We start from the raw sequence: 22,134 nt of genomic DNA on the forward strand, positions 1-22,134 counted from the left end.
GAGAGACAGGACTGGGGAACTCGATCACTGTTGATCTGTATGTCAGGGATGTTTAGCTTGAAGTATAATACACACTAGCAGCAGTGGACCGGACAGCGTATCACTCACCCCGGATCTCCACCGGCTGCGGATCGGCTGCGTGTCGGCTCCGCGCTCCGCCGTCCTTCAGGACCCACCGGCTGCAGCCGAGACTGACAGCTGAGGTCACGAGGACCCACGAGATCTCGCGAATTCTCATATGATGGTGCAATATAAGTACTTTATATACTTTATGCGGAGCTCTCCGGCATCCGGCAGAAATAGAAGCGCTGGGGATCTGCTCCGGAGGGCTGGGGATCTGCTCCGGAGGGCTGGGGAGTCGGAGCCGGAGTCGGAGCGCAGCCGTTCTGCAGTCGGTGGAGGGGTAATGCAGATGCTGTGACGGCACGGGTGCACACTAGAGAACAAGACGATCTGCAGCATGCTGAAGCCCTTTGAGCACTCATGCTCTAATAATGAACTCCAAAAGATCAGGCAATGTTTGATTCTGTATGTGTTTCTGTCCGCCGTGGAAAGAGTGTGTGTTCAGCTCAGAGTAGATGATCAGCGAGTGTGTGTTCAGCTCAGAGTAGATGATCAGCGTCAGAGAAGGAAGAGAATGTGTGTATGAAGGTTCCTGAAGCTCTGTTGATGTTCACAGCGATCACGCCGAGTGGCTCGTGGACGTGCTCCTGCCGCAAGGTCAGTGTCAGAACACACACTGCACACACACACACTCCTCTGAACATCAGAACACACACTGCACACACACACACTCCTCTGAACATCAGAACACACACTGCACACACACACACTCCTCTGAACATCAGAACACACACTGCACACACACACTCCTCTGAACATCAGAACACACACTGCACACACACACTCCTCTGAACATCAGAACACACACTGCACACACACACTCCTCTGAACATCAGAACACACACTGCACACACACACACTCCTCTGAACATCAGAACACACACTGCACACACACACTCCTCTGAACATCAGAACACACACTGCACACACACTCCTCTGAACATCAGAACACACACTGCACACACACACACTCCTCTGAACATCAGAACACACACTGCACACACACACTCCTCTGAACATCAGAACACACACTGCACACACACACTCCTCTGAACATCAGAACACACACTGCACACACACACACTCCTCTGAACATCAGAACACACACTGCACACACACACACTCCTCTGAACATCAGAACACACACTGCACACACACACACTCCTCCGAACATCAGAACACACACTGCACACACACTCCTCTGAACATCAGAACACACACTGCACACACACACACTCCTCTGAACATCAGAACACACACTGCACACACACACACTCCTCTGAACATCAGAACACACACTGCACACACACACTCCTCTGAACATCAGAACACACACTGCACACACACACTCCTCTGAACATCAGAACACACACTGCACACACACACACTCCTCTGAACATCAGAACACACACTGCACACACACACACTCCTCTGAACATCAGAACACACACTGCACACACACACTCCTCTGAACATCAGAACACACACTGCACACACACACACTCCTCTGAACATCAGAACACACACTGCACACACACACACTCCTCTGAACATCAGAACACACACTGCACACACACACACTCCTCTGAACATCAGAACACACACTGCACACACACACACTCCTCCGAACATCAGAACACACACTGCACACACACTCCTCTGAACATCAGAACACACACTGCACACACACACACTCCTCTGAACATCAGAACACACACTGCACACACACACTCCTCTGAACATCAGAACACACACTGCACACACACACTCCTCTGAACATCAGAACACACACTGCACACACACACTCCTCTGAACATCAGAACACACACTGCACACACACACTCCTCTGAACATCAGAACACACACTGCACACACACTCCTCTGAACATCAGAACACACACTGCACACACACTCCTCTGAACATCAGAACACACACTGCACACACACTCCTCTGAACATCAGAACACACACTGCACACACACTCCTCTGAACATCAGAACACACACTGCACACACGCACTCCTCTGAACATCAGAACACACACTGCACACACACACTCCTCTGAACATCAGAACACACACTGCACACACACTCCTCTGAACATCAGAACACACACTGCACACACACTCCTCTGAACATCAGAACACACACTGCACACACACACTCCTCTGAACATCAGAACACACACTGCACACACACTCCTCTGAACATCAGAACACACACTGCACACACACACTCCTCTGAACATCAGAACACACACTGCACACACACACTCCTCTGAACATCAGAACACACACTGCACACACACACTCCTCTGAACATCAGAACACACACTGCACACACACTCCTCTGAACATCAGAACACACACTGCACACACACTCCTCTGAACATCAGAACACACACTGCACACACACTCCTCTGAACATCAGAACACACACTGCACACACACACTCCTCTGAACATCAGAACACACACTGCACACACACTCCTCTGAACATCAGAACACACACTGCACACACACTCCTCTGAACATCAGAACACACACTGCACACACACTCCTCTGAACATCAGAACACACACTGCACACACACTCCTCTGAACATCAGAACACACACTGCACACACACACACTCCTCTGAACATCAGAACACACACTGCACACACACACACTCCTCTGAACATCAGAACACACACTGCACACACACACTCCTCTGAACATCAGAACACACACTGCACACACACTCCTCTGAACATCAGAACACACACTGCACACACACTCCTCTGAACATCAGTGTGAGCTCTCCTGTGGATCATGGGAAGATAGTTTGAAGAATGTTAGGAACAGTTTCGCTAGCTGACACATGCTTCAACATATCTTCATTTCTGTGTGTGTTAAAGACAGAGAGTCACACACATGATGGCAGATATCCAGAGGAGTACATCCGTGTGCAGGCTCCTCACGGCAGGCGTGTGTTACGCTTTCCAATAGATCAGTTTTAGGAACTGTCAATCAAAAACACATTTTTACATCATTTATTAATCTAGGTTAATGTTAATTTATAAATCATTGTTAATCCATGTTCGTGCATTAGGATGTGAACTGTTAATGTATGAATGTATTAGGAGATGTAGGAATAGATTAATAAATGCTGTGATTGTTGATGTCAAAGTGAACACATCTTACTCTGTGCTCATGCTTTCACAGCGGAGATCTCTGCTATATGCCAGAAGAAGGTAAGAGGAATATGGTGGAGTTGTCGTGTGTGTGTGTGTGTGTGTGTGTGTGTGTATGTGCGTGAGTCGTGTATGTGTGTGTGTGAGAGGAGGGTCATCACTATCAGCTCATCTGTCCATCACTGCATCATCTCACGTTTCAAAGCAATATAGACCCAAGCGAAGAGCTGTTCGACTCCGGCTGACCCGATTAGCTCTAGCGGAGCCGAGTCAGTGTTTAATGAGGAAGATGTTTTGTTGGATGCTGGCATTTCCAAATTGTCAACCAAGAGGAAAAATCCAGAAAATAAATCAAAAAACTGAACAAGTTACAGAAGTCCGAGTCGAGTCGTCTGAGCTGTTCTCCGCCAGATGATGGGCTGATGAGCACTGGGTCTGAGGTGGTGTTAGTGGACACACAGATGTGGAGAGGGATTACTCTCTCACCAACATTCAGCCCTCCTTTGTGTCTTTTTTTTTGTGTGTGTATTAACCTCTCTGTTTTGTTTAAATGCAAATTAATATTTGATATGTGTGACATAAAGCTGGGTTCTTTAAACATTAATGGTGCCAGAGAGGATGCGAATAGAGTTTCCCTTTTCAGTTTGTTTAAAGAAATTAAAAGTGTAAAAATGACTTTCATCAGTGTGTTCAGCTCCATCTGGAGGCACAGAAAGGTCTGTTAAACTCTAAATACTGTGATGTTAATGCAGCTCTAGACAGACAGCACCAGAGCCACATGAAGCCAGCAAGAACTGTCTTGTTAAATGAATTGAGACGAATGATCTATGTGATGTTTGAAGGCTTTTTCATGCTACTCAGCGTCAGTATACTTGGACTCGTGTTAAAGATAATTCTTTGGCTAGGCTTGACAGGTTCTACTGTTTCAAACATCAGAGTAATGTACTCAAGGGTTGTTCAACACACCCAGCTGGTATTCCAGATCACTGCCTTGTACAAGCTGCTGTCTTTGTTAAAGATGTGAAATGCAAAAGTCCCTATTGGCATGTGAATGTGTCCCTGCTTTATGATAATGGTTTAAAATATGTTTTTAAGTATTTTTGGAGTGGTTACACAGAAAACACTTCTTTACAGCAGTGGTGGGACATTGGGAAGGTCAATATAAAACAGCTGTGCCTACAGAATACTCTCAATGCCACAAGGGACATGACTAGATCTCCCTCCCCCCCCCCCTCCCTCTCTCTCCCTCTCTCTCCTCTCTCCCTCTCTCTCCCTCCCTCCCTCCCCCCTCCCTCCCTCTCTCTCTCCCTCCCTCCCTCCCTCCCTCTCTCCCTCCCTCCCTCTCTCTCTCCCTCTCTCTCTCCCTCCCTCCCTCTCTCTCTCCCTCTCTCTCTCCCTCCCTCCCTCTCTCCCTCCCTCTCTCTCTCTCTCTCCCTCTCTCTCTCCCTCCCTCTCTCTCTCCCTCTCTCTCCCTCTCTCTCCCTCTCTCTCCCTCTCCCCCCTCAGAACTGCAGCTCTCACGTCCGGCGCGCTGTCGTCACCTGCTTCTCGGCAGGCTGCTGCGGTCGCCATGGCAACCGGCCGGTGCGCTACTGCAAGCGTTGCCATGTGAACCACCACAGCAGTGAGGTGGGGGCGTCGGCGGAGACTCACCTGTACCAGACGTCACCTCCGCCCATCAACACGCGCGAGTGCGGCGCGGAGGAGCTGGTGTGCACCGTGGAGGCCGTCATCAGGTCATCACACGCTCCTGTCACTGAGAGCACTTTCACTCAGGCCTTTCTTTATTTCATACAGCTACAGAGCTGTTAGCAAACTAGGTATCGCCAGGTCTAAAGCTGCAGTAATAATACTCTTGATTAATATATTTCAGTTTGCTTGATTGTGAATAAGACACATTTCCACTGCATGTCTGAAATACTTTTTGATATAAAACAAGCATAAATGAGAGTGATCTGATGCATGTTGGCAGTCTTCTGAAAGAGGCTGAGATCCACGCGGAGCTGCGGGAGTTTGAGCTGAACCGCCGGCGTCAGATGGGTCTGTCTTCTTCCCATCATTCCCTGGACAACCTGGAGTTTGACAACAAAGAGGACGACCAGCATGACCAGAGACTGCTCAGTCAGTTCGGCATCTGGTTCCTGGTGTGTGACACGTTACATACATGTGTTTCTGCACACGCTCACTTCACAACACCCTCTCTACGCTCTCATCACAGAAAAATAACAACCATATACATCATGATTAGTACTCAAAAAACGAATAGTCTTTATACTCATTTCCAAAGTATCAGTAGACACAAATTTGATGAAAATGTACTTTTATTTCTGCTATTCCATAAGCGCGCTTGGATTTTCATTCAGTCTCCTGCGTTTGTTCAGAACAATTATTTTTAACATACATAATCATTTATGATCATCCCTTTTTTTACAAGTGTGTTAACATTAGACATTAGTGTAGTTCTATTCTAATTTCAGAATCTTCTGAAATTATTTAAACTGCTGATTCCAGAAATTAAGACCTGATTTAATAGAATATAAGGATAGTTCTATTAATGACTATTATATTGACCTCCCATCCTTCACACAAGCTGCTTCTGCACCAGCACATCTATTACACCTGCTTCTTATTGAGTGAAAACCATGAAAATGTTGAGTTGTGCATATGTGGAACTACTGTTCCCATTTAGTTGGTACAACACGTGACTATGGGAGATCTCACTCTTGCGCCATCTGCTGAAGACACCTTTATTCACACCTGAAAGGCCAATGACGCATGACACCGTGGGCGAGACCAGCCCGGTTAAACTCAAGGGACAAGCACTGCCACATACCTATCTTTCAAGGGAGCGACGGCCCTGGGTTAAAGAACCCCTGCGCTGAGCACCAACTCAGCTACCATTGCTGCATCTAGCCGGTAAACCGGCGTGCAGTGGCGCTTTCCCATGACGTTTCCATGCCACTCGTAGAGTTGCACACACACCCTTCCAGACAGAACCAACTCCTTATCTACTATAGAAATAGCTTTCTACAATCCAATGCAAAACATGATGCTTTGAGAGTGGCTTCCCACTGGCAGAGTTAGAAAACACATCAAAAAGCTGGTCAGACGAGCACATAGCCTGCATCTGCTCAATGTACCTGTGTATAACTCGCACAGAGTCTCCTGTCTTCCTCTGAGTCAGAGAGGGCAGCTCGAGAGAGAGAGCGCACTCCCGACACACTCCAGACACACTCCCGACACACCCCCAACACACTCCTGACACACTCCAGACACACTCCAGACACACTCCTGACACACTCCAGACACACTCCCGACACACTCCCGACACACTCCCACTCCAGTCACACTCCCACTCCCAACACACTCCAGTCACACTCCCGACACACTCCAGGCACACTCCCGACACACTCCAGACACACTCCAGACACACTCCCGACACACTCCCGCTCCAGACACACTCCCGACACACTCCTGCTCCAGACACACTCCCGACACACTCCAGACACACTCCTGACACACTCCAGACACACTCCCGACACACTCCAGGCACACTCCAGGCACACTCCCGACACACTCCCGGCACACTCCCGACACACTCCCGACACACTCCCGGCACACTCCCGACACACTCCAGACACACACCCGACACACTCCCGACACACTCCCGACACACTCCCAACACACTCCAGTCACACTCCCGATACACTCCAGGCACACTCCCGACACACTCCCGACACACTCCAGACACACTCCAGACACACTCCCGACACACTCCCGACACACTCCAGGCACACTCCCGACACACTCCCGACACACTCCAGACACACTCCAGACACACTCCCGACACACTCCAGACACACTCCCAACACACTCCAGTCACACTCCCGACACACTCCAGGCACACTCCCGACACACTCAGGCACACTCCCGACACACTCCCGACACACTCCAGACACACTCCCGACACACTCCAGGCACACTCCAGACACACTCCAGACACACTCCCGACACACTCCAGACACACTCCCAACACACTCCAGTCACACTCCCGACACACTCCCAACACACTCCAGTCACACTCCCGACACACTCCAGGCACACTCCAGACACACTCCAGACACACTCCCGCTCCAGACACACTCCCGACACACTCCTGCTCCAGACACACTCCCGACACACTCCCGACACACTCCAGACACACTCCCAACACACTCCAGTCACACTCCCGACACACTCCCGGCACACTCCCGACACACTCCCGACACACTCCAGACACACTCCCAACACACTCCAGTCACACTCCCGACACACTCCCGGCACACTCCCGACACACTCCCGACACACTCCAGACACACTCCAGACACACTCCCGACACACTCCCGCTCCAGACACACTCCCGACACACTCCTGCTCCAGACACACTCCCGACACACTCCCGACACACTCCAGACACACTCCTGACACACTCCAGACACACTCCCGACACACTCCAGGCACACTCCCGACACACTCCAGACACACTCCCGACACACTCCAGACACACTCCCAACACACTCCAGTCACACTCCCGACACACTCCAGGCACACTCCCGACACACTCCAGACACACTCCAGACACACTCCCGACACACTCCCGACACACTCCAGACCAACTCCCGACACACTCCCGACACACTCCAGACACACTCCAGACACACTCCCGACACACTCCAGACACACTCCCAACACACTCCAGTCACACTCCCGACACACTCCAGGCACACTCCCGACACACTCCAGACACACTCCAGACACACTCCCGACACACTCCCGCTCCAGACACACTCCCGACACACTCCGGCTCCAGACACACTCCCGACACACTCCCGACACACTCCAGACACACTCCTGACACACTCCAGACACACTCCAGACACACTCCCGACACACTCCAGGCACACTCCCGACACACTCCAGACACACTCCCGACACACTCCCGACACACTCCAGACACACTCCCAACACACACCAGTCACACTCCCGACACACTCCAGGCACACTCCCGACACACTCCCGACACACTCCAGACACACTCCAGACACACTCCCGACACACTCCCGACACACTCCAGGCACACTCCCACTCCAGACACACTCCCGACACATTCCAGACACACTCCCGACACACTCCCGACACACTCCAGACACACTCCAGACACACTCCCGACACACTCCCGACACACTCCAGTCACACTCCCACTCCAGACACACTCCAGACACCCTCCCGACACACTCCAGGCACACTCCCGACACACTCCAGACACACTCCCGACACACTCCAGACACACTCCTGACACACCCCCGACACACTCCAGGCACACCCCCGACACACTCCCGACACACTCCCAACACACTCCAGACACACTCCCGACACACTCCCGCTCCAGACACACTCTCGACACACTTCTGACACACTCCCAACACACTCCCGACACACTCCAGACACACTCCCGACACTCTCCCGACACTCTCCCGCTCCAGACACACTACCGCTCCAGACACACTCCCGACACACTCCCGCTCCAGACACACTCCCGCTCCAGACACACTCCCACTCCAGACACACTCCAGACACACTCCCGACACACTCCAGACACACTCCCGACACACTCCCGCTCCAGACACACTCCCGACACACTACAGGCACACTCCCGACACACTCCCGACACATTTCAGACACACTCCAGTTACACTCCAGACACTCTCCAGACACACCCCCAACACATTCCAGACACACTCCCGACACATTTCAGACACTGTCCCGACACACTCCCGACACACTCCGACACACTCCAGACACACTCCAGACACACTCCCGACACACTCCCAACACACTCCAGACACACTCCCGACACACTTCCGACACACTCCCGCTCCAGACACACTCCCGATACACTTCCGACACACTCCAGACACACTCCCGACACACTCCCGACACACTCCAGACACACTCCCGACACATTTCAGACACACTCCCGACACACTCCAGGCACACTCCCGACACACTCCCGACACGTTTCAGACACACTCCAGTTACACTCCAGACACTCCCGACACACTCCAGACACACTACGACACTCTCCAGACACACTCCTAACACACTCCATACACACTAACGACACATTTCAGACACTCTCCCGACACACTCCCGACACTCTCCCGACACACTCCCGACACACTCCGACACACTCCAGATACACTCCCGACACACTCCCGACACACTCCCAATACACTCCCGACACTCTCCCGACACACTCCCGACACACTCCCGACACACTCCCGCTCCAGACACACTCCCGATACACTTCCGACATACTCCCACTCCAGACACACTCCAGACACACTCCCGACACTCTCCCAACACACTCCCGACACAATCCAACACACTCCAGACACACTCCCGACACACTCCAGACACACTCCCGACACACTCCCGCTCCAGACACACTCCCGATACACTTCCGACACACTTCCGACATACTCCAGGCACACTCCCGACACACTCCCGACACATTTCAGACACACTCCAGTTACACTCCAGACACTCCCGACACACTCCCGACACACTCCGACACACTCCAGACACACTCCCGACACACTCCAGACACACTCCCGACACATTTCAGACACACTCCCGACACACTCCAGACACACTCCAGACACACTACGACACTCTCCAGACACACTCCTAACACACTCCATACACACTCCCGACACACTCCCAACACACTCCAGACACACTCCAACACACTCCAGACACACTACGACACTCTCCAGACACACTCCTAACACACTCCATACACACTCCCGACACACTCCCGACACACTCCATACACACTCCCGACACTCTCCCGACACACTCCCGACACACTCCAACACACTCCAGACACACTCCCGACACACTCCAGACACACTCCCGACACACTCCCGCTCCAGACACACTCCCGATACACTTCCGACATACTCCAGGCACACTCCCGACACACTCCCGACACACTCCCGACACACTTCAGGCACACTCCAGTTACACTCCAGACACTCCCGACACACTCCGACACACTCCAGACACACTCCAGACACACTCCCGACACATTTCAGACACTCTCCCGACACACTCCCGACACACTCCAGACACACTCCCGACACACTCCCGACACACTCCAGACACACTCCCGACACACTCCCGACACACTCCAGACACACTCCCGACACACTCCCGACACACTCCCGACACACTCCAGGCACACTCCCGACACACTCCAGGCACACTCCCGACACACTCCAGACACACTCCCGACACACTCCAGACACACTCCCAACACACTCCAGTCACACTCCCGACACACTCCAGGCACACTCCCGACACACTCCAGACACACTCCAGACACACTCCCGACACACTCCCGCTCCAGACACACTCCCGACACACTCCTGCTCCAGACACACTCCCGACACACTCCAGACACTCCTGACACACTCCAGACACACTCCCGACACACTCCAGGCACACTCCCGACACACTCCCGGCACACTCCCGACACACTCCCGACACACTCCAGACACACTCCCGACACACTCCAGTCCCACTCCCGACACACTCCAGGCACACTCCCGACACACTCCCGACACACTCCAGACACACTCCAGACACACTCCCGACACACTCCCGACACACTCCAGTCACACTCCCACTCCAGACACACTCCCGACACACTCCAGACACACTCCAGACACACTCCCGACACACTCCAGACACACTCCAGACACACTCCCACTCCAGTCACACTCCCACTCCCAACACACTCCAGTCACACTCCCGACACACTCCAGGCACACTCCCGACACACTCCCGACACACTCCAGACACACTCCAGACACACTCCCGACACACTCCCGCTCCAGACACACTCCCGACACACTCCTGCTCCAGACACACTCCCGACACACTCCCGACACACTCCAGACACACTCCTGACACACTCCTGACACACTCCAGACACACTCCCGACACACTCCAGGCACACTCCCGACACACTCCCGGCACACTCCCGACACACTCCAGACACACACCCGACACACTCCCGACACACTCCAGACACACTCCCAACACACTCCAGTCACACTCCCGACACACTCCAGGCACACTCCAGGCACACTCCCGACACACTCCCGACACACTCCAGACACACTCCAGACACACTCCCGACTCACTCCCGACACACTCCAGTCACACTCCCACTCCAGACACACTCCCGACACACTCCAGACACACTCCAGACACATTCCCGACACACTCCAGACACACTCCAGACACACTCCCACTCCAGTCACACTCCCACTCCAGACACACTCCCGACACACTCCCGACACACTCCAGTCACACTCCCACTCCAGACACACTCCAGACACACTCCCGACACACTCCCGACACACTCCAGGCACACTCCCGACACACTCCAGACACACTCCCGACACACTCCAGACACACTCCTGACACACCCCCGACACACTCCAGGCACACCCCCGACACACTCCAGGCACACTCCAGACACACTCCAGACACACTCCCGACACACTCCCGACACACTCAAGACACACTCCCGACACACTCCAGACACACTCCTGACACACTCCCGACACACTCCCGACACACTCCAGACACACTCCCGACACACTCCCGACACACTCAAGACACACTCAAGACACACTCCCGACACACTCCAGACACACTCCAGGCACACTCCCGACACACTCCAGACACACTCCCGACACACTCCCGACACACTCAAGACACACTCAAGACACACTCCCGACACACTCCAGACACACTCCAGGCACACCCCCGACACACTCCAGGCACACTCCAGACACACTCCAGACACACTCAAGACACACTCCCGACACACTCCAGACACACTCCTGACACACTCCCGACACTCTCCCGACACACTCCAGTCACACTCCAGACACACTCCCGACACACTCCCGACACACTCCCGACACACTCGTCACACTCCCGACACACTCCTGACACATTTCAGACACACTCCCTACACACTCCCGACACACTCCAGGCACACTCCAGACACACTCCAGACACACTCCCGACACACTCCCGACACACTCCCTACACACCCTCGACACACTCCAGACACATTTCCACAACTCCGTGTGAGGGTGATAAATCGTGCCCCCTGCTTGGGACAGCAGGTCCCTCCTGATCGGAATCTCCATGGGAGAGCCGTCTAGAAGGGACACCAGGTCCGAGAACCAAACTCAATATTTAATTTGACTGGCCCACTCGAGGACTGACTAGGCATGCTCTACTCCCAAACAAGCAACACAAAGCTGATGTGTGTCTCCACCCGTGATGAAACGAGGGCATGGAACACCACATCGCTTGAACTCTTGCTTGCTCGTCATAATAATATATAATATATAATATATATATATATATATATATATATATCTCACACAGATATATATATATATATATATATGAGTGTGTATATATATATATATATATATATGTCTGAAATATTGTGCTTGGAATGACAGACAACAATAAATAGACAGGTACAGTATACAGAGAGTGCTTGCTGAAGGCACAGAAGCTAACACGGTCTGTTTTCAGGTGTGCTTTATAGTTTCCTGGTCGATGACGTCACCCGCCTATGATGTCTCGTCTTTCCATTGGACTGATTATACACGTGCTTCACTACGCAATCACGCAGAGGCGTTCCCACCGCGTCTCGACCCAGCTCGAGTTCCCTTGAAAGGAACTCAAGGGAGGATCAGTGCTGAGGATTGTTGAGGATCAGTACTGATGGCTGTCGCAACGATGAGGCCTTCACAGGGGATAGTCTAGTTGACACAATCTCTGCTGACACTTAAGGGATGCGTTGGGGTCGTGTCTAGGAGCAGGTCCTCCATCTGATCTGGATACGGCCCGGATGCAGTAGGGAAAATGCCAGTATTGAGGGATGAGTTGATGATGTGTGTGAGTGCTGGAAGAAGAGATGGAGAGAGAAGAGATTGATACATTTAAAAGATAGATGTGTCTTTTTATTTTTGCACCATTTCCTCTCCGCTGCCCTGAGTTCAGTCCGGTGTTCACGAAGAACCTCAGATAACCAGGGGTTAGAGGGTCCAGCGCGTGCAGGCCTGGAGTTGAGAGGGCAGATATTGTCTAAAGAAGAAGTTAAAATGGAGCACAAGGTATCCGTTGCAGTATTCATTGTGAGGGTGAGGGAAGAGAAGATGACACAGCAGAGGAAAGATGGGTGAGCACAGGTTTCGTCTGAAAGTAACTGGTAGGGGGTTGGTGGTGCACGGGTAGAGAGTTGTAAACTGAAAGTAATGAGGAAATGATCTGAAACATGGAGGGGTCTCACCAAAATGTTGTCTGTGATGCAGTTGCATGTGTAAACCAGGTCCAGTTGGTTGCCTGATGTGTGAGTACCTGTGGTAATGAGCCGTTTGAGATCGAATGAGGCTAGGAGAGAGATGAAGTCTGTTGCATATGGTTTCTCTAGATGAATGTTGAAATCACCAAAGACTACAAGTGGGGTGTCATCCTCAGGGAAAGATGACAGCAGCACATCCAGCTCCTCTACACAGTTTCCCAGTTGACCTGGGGAGCGATATATATGACTACAATATGGATCTTACTGGGAGTTTTAAGTGTAATAGCATGATATTCAAACGAGTTGTTATTGCATAGAGAAGAGAGAGCTGAGTATTTCCAATTGTTAGAAATGAGAAGACCTGTACCCCCACCCCTCCCAGACTGGCGAGGGGAGTGAGAGTAAGAGAAGTTGTTTGAGAGAGCAGCGGGGGTCTTCTGGACGAATCCAGGTCTCAGTCAAGCCCAAGATACTAAGAGTAGATTGAGATGCTAAGGCTGGAATAAATTCAGCTTTTTTGACTACTGACTGACAATTCCAGAGACCCACAGAAAGAGAGAGAGGTGTGTGTGAGGATGAGAGAATGGGACGCAGATTAGCAGTATTGCGCTGCCTTCTGTGCGTGATGAAAGAGCGTTGTCCAGAGACAGTAGGAATGTATTGAAAGCACATGATGAGTAAGGAAAATAGGATAAAAGTAGGAAAGGAAAGGGAGAAGAAGATAATTAAGTGCCTTATTATTAATATTATTATTATATCTTAATATTCCGAAAATGGGAGAAATTGAAACTAGCTTTTGGACAGCGCTACACTTAAGTGCAATAAAATTCAAACTGCAACACTTTTCAGACGCGGCTTGTGGCAGATAGTAAACTGAGCAACAGGAGAACTGGATATTAAGAAAAAAACACTTGCACGCTCTTGCCGTATCCACAGACTGACTGCTTGTCCTTGCGTTGTGGTCGTGTCTAAGTGCAGGTCCTCCATCTGATCTGGATACGGCCCGGATCCGGCTGACTACATCATGTGTTGTGGTCTTGTCTAGTTGCAGGTCCTCCATCTGATCTGGGTACGGCCCGGATCTGGCTGACTACAAGCGCTCCTAGGCGTGTCTAGGAGCAGGTCCTCCATCTGATCTGGATCCGGCCCGGACTTGGCTGACTACATCATGCGTTGTGGTCGTGTCTAGGCGCAGGTCCTCCATCTGATCTGGATCCGGCCCGGATCTGGCTGACTACATCATGCGTTGTGGTCATGTCTAGGCACAGGTCCTCCATCTGATCTGGATACGGCCCGGATCCGGCTGACTACATCATGCGTTGTGGTCGTGTCTAGGCGCAGGTCCTCCATCTGATCTGGATACGGCCCGGATCCGGCTGACTACATCATGCGTTGTGGTCGTGTCTAGGCGCAGGTCCTCCATCTGATCTGGATACGGCCCGGATCCGGCTGACTACATCATGCGTTGTGGGCGTGTCTAGGCGCAGGTCCTCCATCTGATCTGGATACGGCCCGGATCCGGCTGACTACATCATGCGTTGTGGGCGTGTCTAGGCGCAGGTCCTCCATCTGATCTGGATTCGGCCCGGATCTGGCTGACTACATCATGCGTTATGGTCGTGTCTAGGCACAGGTCCTCCATCTGATCTGGATCCGGCCCGGATCCGGCTGACTACATCATGCGTTGTGGGCGTGTCTAGGCACAGGTCCTCCATCTGATCTGGATCCGGCCCGGATCTGGCTGACTACATCATGCATTTTGGTCGTGTCTAGGCACAGGTCCTCCATCTGATCTGGATCCGGCCCGGATCTGGCTGACTACATCATGCGTTGTGGTTGTGTCTAGGCGCAGGTCCTCCATCTAATCTGGATACGGCCTGGATCCGGCTGACTACATCATGCGTTGTGGTTGTGTCTAGGCGCAGGTCCACCATCTGATCTGGATACGGCCTTATGCTCTGATGGCACAGCAGAACCAACACCGCTTCTGCACAGTTTGCAGATGTGCACGGCACTATAGGGACCTAAAACTTTTTTGGCAATCCCCTGAAAGGAGACCACCAAAATTTCCTGTGCCCGGAGAGGATTGTGGCAATATGCATCGGGCAAATTAACTGATGTAAAATGGGCAGAGGGCATAACAGGTGACATACTGCAAACATTTAGAACTTGTAACACCTTAAAGTGTTTGTTCAACTCTAAGATTTCCTCCCTTTTCTTTGGGAGGAGGAAATAATGTCCTCCACCTTCCCTAGTGGCACCACCTGAATTGCTTCTTTGCTTGGAGAACACAGATTTCCCTTCTCAGTGCAGGGTAAGCCCTTTCGGACATGGAAATTGCAATTAATCCACCAAAACGGGGCCAAAAGAAACCTCAGTGCTCTGCCCTGCTTGATAGCAGAGCATTATCAGGCTGCGGGTACACAGTTACGTCAGAACATTCCTCGTCCGCATCCAGCGAGACAGTCTCACTCAGACTTAGGGCAGCCAGAGGAACCTTGTCGTGAACACAACACTGACACTCTTTACCCTCTACACGATTCTCCCTACTCTTCATGACCTCCAAAAACGGCGATCGACGCATCTGGATTAGCACCCGAAGACAGGAGCGGACCGTGTTTGGCCACTGCCCCGCCAAGCACGTGCTACACGCTTCTCAAGTGCTAAACGATAGAGCTGCCGGCAGTGCACACATGCAACTGGATTGAAGAGATCCAGCCTAGTGCAGACAATTCCAAACACACTGGACAGTGTTGTATACTATAAACATCCACATGCCATAAGATAGGGGCGATGACTTATACTCGGATATTTCTCATGAAAAAGATTATTAGCCATTTGTTTTCTTGTGAATGTGGTGTGATGGTGTTCTAGCAGTATGATGAGGAGCTGAAGAACAAAGGGAATACAGATGCTGTGGGCAGGAGCCCCGCCCACATCGTCATGTGTCATTGGCCTTCAGGCGTGAATAAAGGTTTCTTCAGCAAATATCCCATAGTCATGTTTTGAGTCTTTTTGAGCGATTCAGCTCGATTCATTCAAAGCTTCGGCTCATTAGAGTGATTTGTTCATGTGTCTGTGTTCACTGCTCATGCTGAATGTTTGTTTTATTATGCTGTTCTTTGTATCTCATCACAATCTGTTCGGTCCGCAAACTCACATTCACAACTCAGATAAAGATAAAAACAGAACAAATATGATTTAACTGTGATAGTTGATAAACGTATATCTGCTGGCGCAGGTGAGTCTGTGCACGCCCAGCGAGAACACGCCCACCGAGAGCCTGGCGCGGCTGGTCAGCATGGTCTTCCAGTGGTTCCACTCCACCGCCTACATGATGGACGATGAGGTGGGGAGCCTGGTGGAGAAGCTCAAGCCTCAGTTTGTCACCAAGTGGCTGAAGACAGTGTGCGACGTGCGCTTTGACGTCATGGTCATGTGCCTTCTGCCCAAACCGGTGGAGTTTGCCAGGGTGAGTGAACTGAGCGCCTGTGTTACAAACATACTGCAACGATTGATGTGCTGTGGTTTCAGCGTATGTGTGTGTGTGTGTGTGTGTGTGTGTGTGTGCAGGTGGGAGGATACTGGGATAAGTCGTGCAGCACGGTGACGCAGCTGAAGGAAGGACTGAATCGAATCTTGTGTCTGATTCCCTATAACGTGATCAGTCAGCCGCTGTGGGAGTGTTTCATGCCTGAGTGGTTGGAGGCCATTCGCACTGAAGTTCCTGACCAGCAGCTCAAAGAGTTTCGTGAGGTCCTCAGGTACAGACGCACCTGTTACTGTTCCACGCAAACACACTAGTGACACCTGTCTGTGTCTCCATAATCTCCATCTGAGTGTTGCAGTTTGGTTTCATGTCTGTCATGTTTTCTGTCTTGTCATGTGATTCCCTTGCCCTCATGTGATCCTGCCATGTGCTTCCCTAGTCTCTTTTCTCATGTTGTCATTGGTTAATTGTCTATCATGTTCACAGGTCTGTCTTGTTTAGTCACTAGTCCTTGTGTGCATTTAAGCCCTCGTGTTTGCCATGTGTCTCGGTCAAGTATTGTTATGTGTAACCACTGTTGGTAAGATCATGTTAGATCATGCACTTGGGTTCTGCAAACTTGCCTCCAGTGGACGTTGATTACAGAATACTTGACCGACCATGAACCCAGCAGTTGCCCTCCTTGGCCTTCGGCAAGGCAAACAGCCCATTGAGAGGGTTATGTCAAGGACTTTTGTGAACTCTGTCACCAGGTAAATTTCAATGACGTTGCCCTCAAGGGCATTTTTCGCAATGGACTTGATGATCACTGGAATTACCTAATGCCAGAAAGTGACATTCCTGGAACACTTGCAGAGTATATTGACTTTGCTTTATTAATGAGCGGTTCTTCATTTACTGTGGGTATTGTGGACGAGTATCCTGCAGTACCCGCTACCGTCAAGCCTGTGCTTCTTCACGTCTTTCCTGCCGAGCCGGAGCTTCTTTACGTAATGCCTGCCGAGCCTGAGTCAGCTCCGGATGATGCAGCGCTGATCATCATGGCCACGGCTATTTTGTGTGTGTGGGCAGCACACACATCGGCTCCAACCCGTGAGCCGGCCGAGCCAGAGGCCCCCGGCTAAGATGACCTCCGTTCCAGAGTCTCGTCCCAAGATGGCCACCGTTCCAGAGTCTCGTCCCAAGATGGCCACCACTCCAGAGTCTCGTCCCAAGATGGCCACCGTTCCAGAGTCTCGTCCCAAGATGGCCACCGTTCCAGAGTCTCGTCCCAAGATGGCCACCGTTCCAGAGTCTCGTCCCAAGATGGCCACCGTTCCAGAGTCTCGTCCCAAGATGGCCACCGTTCCAGAGTCTCGTCCCAAGATGGCCACCGTTCCAGAGTCTCGTCCCAAGATGGCCACCACTCCAGAGTCTCGTCCCAAGATGGCCACCGTTCCAGAGTCTCGTCCCAAGATGGCCACCGTTCCAGAGTCTCGTCCCAAGATGGCCACCACTCCAGAGTCTCGTCCCAAGATGGCCACCGTTCCAGAGTCTCGTCCCAAGATGGCCACCACTCCAGAGTCTCGTCCCAAGATGGCCACCGTTCCAGAGTCTCGTCCCAAGATGGCCACCGTTCCAGAGTCTCGTCCCAAGATGGCCACCACTCCAGAGTCTCGTCCCAAGATGGCCACCGTTCCAGAGTCTCGTCCCAAGATGGCCACCGTTCCAGAGTCTCGTCCCAAGATGGCCACCACTCCAGAGTCTCGTCCCAAGATGGCCACCGTTCCAGAGTCTCGTCCCAAGATGGCCACCACTCCAGAGTCTCGTCCCAAGATGGCCACCGTTCCAGAGTCTCGTCCCAAGATGGCCACCGTTCCAGAGTCTCGTCCCAAGATGGCCGCCACTCCAGAGTCTCGTCCCAAGATGGCCACCACTCCAGAGTCTCGTTCCAAGATGGCCACCACTCCAGAGTCTCGTCCCAAGATGGCCACCACTCCAGAGTCTCGTCCCAAGATGGCCGCCACTCCAGAATCTTATCCCAAGATGGCCACCACTCCAGAGTCTCGTCCCAAGATGGCCGCCATTCCAGAGTCTCGTCCCAAGATGACTGCCACTCCAGAGTCTTATCCCAAGATGGCCACCACTCCAGAGTCTCGTCCCAAGATGGCCGCCATTCCAGAGTCTCGTCCCAAGATGACTGCCATTCCAGAGTCTCGTCCCAAGATGACTGCCACTCCAGAGTCTTGTCCCAAGATAGCTGCCGCCACGCAAGAGCCCTCTGCCAAGATGGCCGCTGCTCCTGAGCCCTCTGCCAAGATGGCCGCCATACCAGAGTCTGCTGCACTGACTATTGTGGCCACAGCCATATTGTGTGTGTGGACCACACACGCATCGACTCCAGTCCCTGACCAGCGTCCAGAGGGGAATCCAACCCTTGAGCCCACTCCAGTCCACAACCCCATAGCTCAGCCAAAGAACATTTTGGGGGGGGTGCCATATATCAGTGGCCATAGTGGCCAAGCCAAGCTCCTTGGCCCAGGTCCAGGTCTAATTCCCTTGCCTTCATGTGATCCTGACATGTGCTTCCCTAGTCTCTTGTCTCATGTTGTGTGCATTTAAGCCCTCATGTTTGCCATGTGTCTTGGTCAAGTAACCACTGTTGGGTAAGATCATGTTTGTGATGTGTGGTGTGTGGTGATGATGTGTGGGCCATATTGTGGCCCACACACACAATATGGCTGTGGCCACAATAGTCAGTGCTGCAGACTCTGGCATGGCGGCCATCTTGGCAGAGGGCCAAGCCATGAAAAAGCCAAGCCAAGTCTTTGTTTTATGTTTGATCATGTTTGAGTATAATTAAACTGCACTTGGGTTCTGCACACTTGCCTCCAGTGGACGTTGATTACACTGAGCTTCATATCACTGTGTTTGATCACAATTGTTTCTGTTAATTTTATGTCTCGTGGATTTGTTTCTCTTTGCAGTAAGATGTTTGATATTGAGTTGTGTCCGCTGCCCTTTTCCATGGAGGAGATGTTTGGATTCATCAGCTGTAGATTCACTGGATATCCAGCATCAGTGCAAGAGCAAGCGCTGCTGTGGCTTCATGTGAGCACACACACACACACTCACACACACACACACACACACTCACACACACGTCTGTATTGGTCTGTGGAGTGTGAGCTGGTGCTGTATCCGTGTTCTGCAGGTTCTGTCGGAGCTGGATATCGTGGTTCCTCTGCAGCTTCTCATCGGCATGTTCTCTGACGGTGTGAACTCACTGAAGGAACTGGCCAATCAGAGAAGAGCTCGTGCTGCAGACCTGTCAGGACCCCGCAGGGTGAGAGACGCCTCTCCTTAAAGGGACAGTTCAGACAAACATTCAGTTCTGGCATCAGTTACACACGCTCAGGTTTGGGTAAACAGACTTTTAATGGAGGGACAGGAATCTCTCAGATTTTATAAAAAAATCTTAATTTGTGCTCTGACGCGAGCATAGGTAACTGATGACAGACTTTATATGTGAACTATATTTGGAGAAATTCATCACCAAGTATAGACGGTTGTTACGCCAGAAAGCTGAAAGCTACATGAAGCAGTACATGTGGCCTAATGAGTAGAAAGGCAGCCGTTTTCTCAGATGTGTGATATTTTATTTCTTCTTAAGAACTCTCCTGTTCAGCTGACTGTTTCCCCGCAGGTCAGTGTGGTTTCAGACCCCGGCAGACGAGGGCAGCACAATAACCTGAGCCCGTTCCCCAGCCCGTTCCGGAGCCCGTTCCGGAGCCCTCTGCGCTGCAGCCCCTTCAGGAACCTGGGCCACGCCGCCGGGAACTGTGCCCTGGACCTGGACTGTGATGATGACGACATGAACCTGGGCTGCTTCATCCTCATGTTTGACCTGGTGCTCAAACAGGTGACATCACTCACTCATGCTCAGGCAGATCTCTGACGTGTCTGTGTGTGTGTGTGACACTGAGGCAGATGGAGATCTCCGACGTGTCTGTGTGTGTGTGTGTGTGTGTGTGTGTGTGTGTGTGTGTGTGTGTGTGTGAGACACTGAGGCAGACGCAGTTCTCTGATGTGTCTGTGTGTGTGTGTGTGTGTGTGTGTGTGTGTGTGTGTGTGTGTGTGACACTGAGGCAGACGGAGATCTCCGACGTGTCTGTGTGTGTGTGTGTGTGTGTGTGTGTGTGTGTGTGTGTGTGAGACACTGAGGCAGACGCAGTTCTCTGATGTGTCTGTGTGTGTGTGTGTGTGTGTGTGTGTGTGTGTGTGTGTGTGTGTGACACTGAGGCAGACGGAGATCTCCGACGTGTCTGTGTCTGTGTCTGTGTGTGTGTGTGTGTGTGTGTGTGTGTGTGTGTGACACTGAGGCAGATGGAGATCTCCGACGTGTCTGTGTCTGTGTCTGTGTGTGTGTGTGTGTGTGTGTGTGTGTGTGTGAGACACTGAGGCAGACGGAGATCTCCGACGTTTCTGTGTCTGTGTCTGTGTCTGTGTGTGTGTGTGTCTGTGTGTGTGTGTGTGTGTGTGTGTGTGTGTGTGACACTGAGGCAGGTGGAGATCTCCGACGTGTCTGTGTCTGTGTCTGTGTGTGTGTATGTGTGTGTGTGTGTGTGTGTGTGTGTGTGTGTGTGTGTGTGTGTGACACTGAGGCAGATGGAGATCTCCGACGTGTCTGTGTCTGTGTCTGTGTGTGTGTGTGTGTGTGTGTGTGTGAGACACTGAGGCAGATGGAGATCTCCGACGTGTCTGTGTCTGTGTGTGTGTGTGTGTGTGTGTGTGTGTGTGTGTGTGTGTGTGTGTGTGTGTGAGACACTGAGGCAGACGGAGATCTCCGACGTGTCTGTGTCTGTCTGTGTGTGTGTGTGTGTGTGTGTGTGTGTGTGTGTGTGTGTGTGTGTGTGAGACAC

The 22,134-nt window shown here is 51.9% G+C and overlaps 1 protein-coding gene across 5 annotated transcripts in view; it reads left to right on the top strand.

The window, feature by feature from the left end:
- The window catches only part of unc79 (unc-79 homolog, NALCN channel complex subunit), an 87,773-nt gene that overhangs the window by 21,106 nt on the left and 44,533 nt on the right, over positions 1 to 22,134 (top strand). For all 5 annotated transcript variants that reach the window (XM_079853767.1, XM_079853768.1, XM_079853770.1 and 2 more), the window contains 9 exons: positions 680 to 720; positions 3,328 to 3,356; positions 4,803 to 5,032; positions 5,269 to 5,440; positions 16,985 to 17,215; positions 17,317 to 17,507; positions 20,200 to 20,323; positions 20,427 to 20,558; positions 20,919 to 21,134. In XM_079853767.1, the coding sequence (XP_079709893.1) occupies positions 680 to 720; positions 3,328 to 3,356; positions 4,803 to 5,032; positions 5,269 to 5,440; positions 16,985 to 17,215; positions 17,317 to 17,507; positions 20,200 to 20,323; positions 20,427 to 20,558; positions 20,919 to 21,134 (1,366 nt within the window). The remainder of the gene's footprint in view (positions 1 to 679; positions 721 to 3,327; positions 3,357 to 4,802; positions 5,033 to 5,268; positions 5,441 to 16,984; positions 17,216 to 17,316; positions 17,508 to 20,199; positions 20,324 to 20,426; positions 20,559 to 20,918; positions 21,135 to 22,134) is intronic.

The sequence above is a fragment of the Squalius cephalus genome (genome assembly GCF_949319135.1).
Source record: "Squalius cephalus genome assembly, chromosome: 20".
Lineage (NCBI taxonomy): Eukaryota > Metazoa > Chordata > Actinopteri > Cypriniformes > Leuciscidae > Squalius > Squalius cephalus.